Source organism: Cebus imitator, unplaced genomic scaffold, assembly GCF_001604975.1.
Source record: "Cebus imitator isolate Cc_AM_T3 unplaced genomic scaffold, Cebus_imitator-1.0 Scaffold197, whole genome shotgun sequence".
NCBI classification, from domain to species: Eukaryota; Metazoa; Chordata; class Mammalia; order Primates; family Cebidae; genus Cebus; species Cebus imitator.
The window spans coordinates 993,245-995,069 of record NW_016107512.1 but is presented as its reverse complement, the minus strand read 5'-3'; the positions used below and the strand labels follow the sequence as shown (position 1 = coordinate 995,069).

Here is a 1,825-nt window from a genome sequence, read left to right as displayed (position 1 = left end):
AAAAAAAAAAAAAAAAAAAGAAAGAAAAAATTCTGGAAGGATAAGAAATTAACGCAGGGGGCTACCTGTATTGCATGGTGAGGGGTGAGGACAGGCATGGGAAGGAGGCCTTTCACTGTGTACATTTTTCTCTTGAACTGTATAAACTTATTTATTACCTATTACAAAATTAAATATTCAAAAAATCTTGCTGCCTTTGCTCTCTGCCCACTGCTAGAGCTAACCTTGAGCTCTCTTTCCCGGCAGGTGAAGTCCAAGACGGTGGCTCAGTGTGTGGAGTACTACTACACGTGGAAAAAGATCATGCGGCTGGGGCGGAAACACCGGACACGCCTGGCAGAAATCATCGACGACTGCGTGGTGAGTAGAGCTGCTAAGCCATTGCTTGTGCTGGCGCAGCTCCCACCCCAGGCCCGGGTTAGTAAGCGGCTGGTTTTTGGTTTGGCTTTGCTGCCAAGATAGCCAGAGTAAGTGACAACAGCCCAGCTCCCCTGCAGGATTCAGGACCTGCCCTCCTGAGTAGGTAGAGGAAAGGCGTCCATAGGTTTGGCCTATAGCTCAGTGTTCAGATACAGAGGTGAGGGCTAACGCCCACTTCAAGGCAGCTAGGAGCCAGAAGAGTTAAACCAAGGATGGTCCCAGCCTTGGCTTTGTTGGTTTATGATTGAGTGTCCTGACCCCCTGGAATACTCTTTTCTGATCTTTCCATGTCATAGATGCTACTGACCTGAGACCATAATGTGCCTCAGAAAGGGGCCCTGGGATTTTGCCACAGTCTGTAAAGCATGAGCAAGAGGAGCTTTGACCTGTAGGTAGTGCCAGGAACCCTCCATCACTGAGGAGCTAATTCACTGCATGTAGATGATACTAATCCTTACATCAGCATTAATCCCTGGGATTGATTTCCTTCATTAGCACACAGTCCACAGTCAACTGCACATTAAGTACGTACCAATGACCCAACAAGACCTAACTTGTCTCTGAACCCTTATGTGTGGCTTTGATGATTACTATCACTTGTGATCCTTGTAATTAACTCTCCACCCTGCATCTATAGCCACGGGAAATCTCCTTTTTATACTCTGTGGAAAACATTACCACCTACCATATTTGTGTATATAAAAATTATGTCTTGGCCGGGCGCGATGGCTTACGCCTGAGAGGCTGAGATGGGGGGATCACAAGGTCAAGAGATCGAGACCATCCTGGCCAACATGGTGAAACCCCATTTCTACTAAAAATACAAAAAAATTAGCTGGGCATGCTGGAGGTGGGGCGGGTTCCAGTGAGCCAAGATCACGCCACTGCACTCCAGCCTGATGACCTCAAAAAAAAAAAAAAAATTGTGTCTTCCAACATTACTAAACTCTAGCTTCTGTCACCATCAATGGAAGTACTGGGAATTCATGAATTATGTAAATATTTGAAATTATATTTTCATTCCCAGTTGTGCCCCAGTTGTAAGGATTAGCATGTGTGTGTTATTTTCTTTAACAGACAATGAAATAGCAGTTTTCATGTGCCAGACATTGTGTTAGGGACTTTATACATATTGACTCATTTAATTTAATGTAATTCATTTAATACCAGTTCTTTGTGGTAGGAAACCGAGGCACAGAGCTTAAGTAAATTGGCCATAATCACATAGCTGCTGAGTGTATTGTTGAGCCTGACTCCTTTGTGTAGTTAAGAGCAGTCAGGGCCAGGCGCGGTGGCTCACGCCTGTAATCCCAGCACTTTGGGAGGCCGAGGCGGGTGGATCACGAGGTCAAGAGATCGAGACCATCCTGGTCAACATGGTGAAACCCCGTCTCTACTAAAACTA

The 1,825-nt window shown here is 45.5% G+C and overlaps 1 protein-coding gene across 16 annotated transcripts in view; it reads left to right on the top strand.

The window, feature by feature from the left end:
• The window catches only part of TRERF1 (transcriptional regulating factor 1), a 237,929-nt gene that overhangs the window by 218,704 nt on the left and 17,400 nt on the right, over positions 1-1,825 (top strand). For all 16 annotated transcript variants that reach the window (XM_017547279.2, XM_017547277.2, XM_037745300.1 and 13 more), the window contains one exon: positions 247-360. In XM_017547279.2, coding sequence (XP_017402768.1) covers positions 247-360 — 114 coding nt within the window. The remainder of the gene's footprint in view (positions 1-246; positions 361-1,825) is intronic.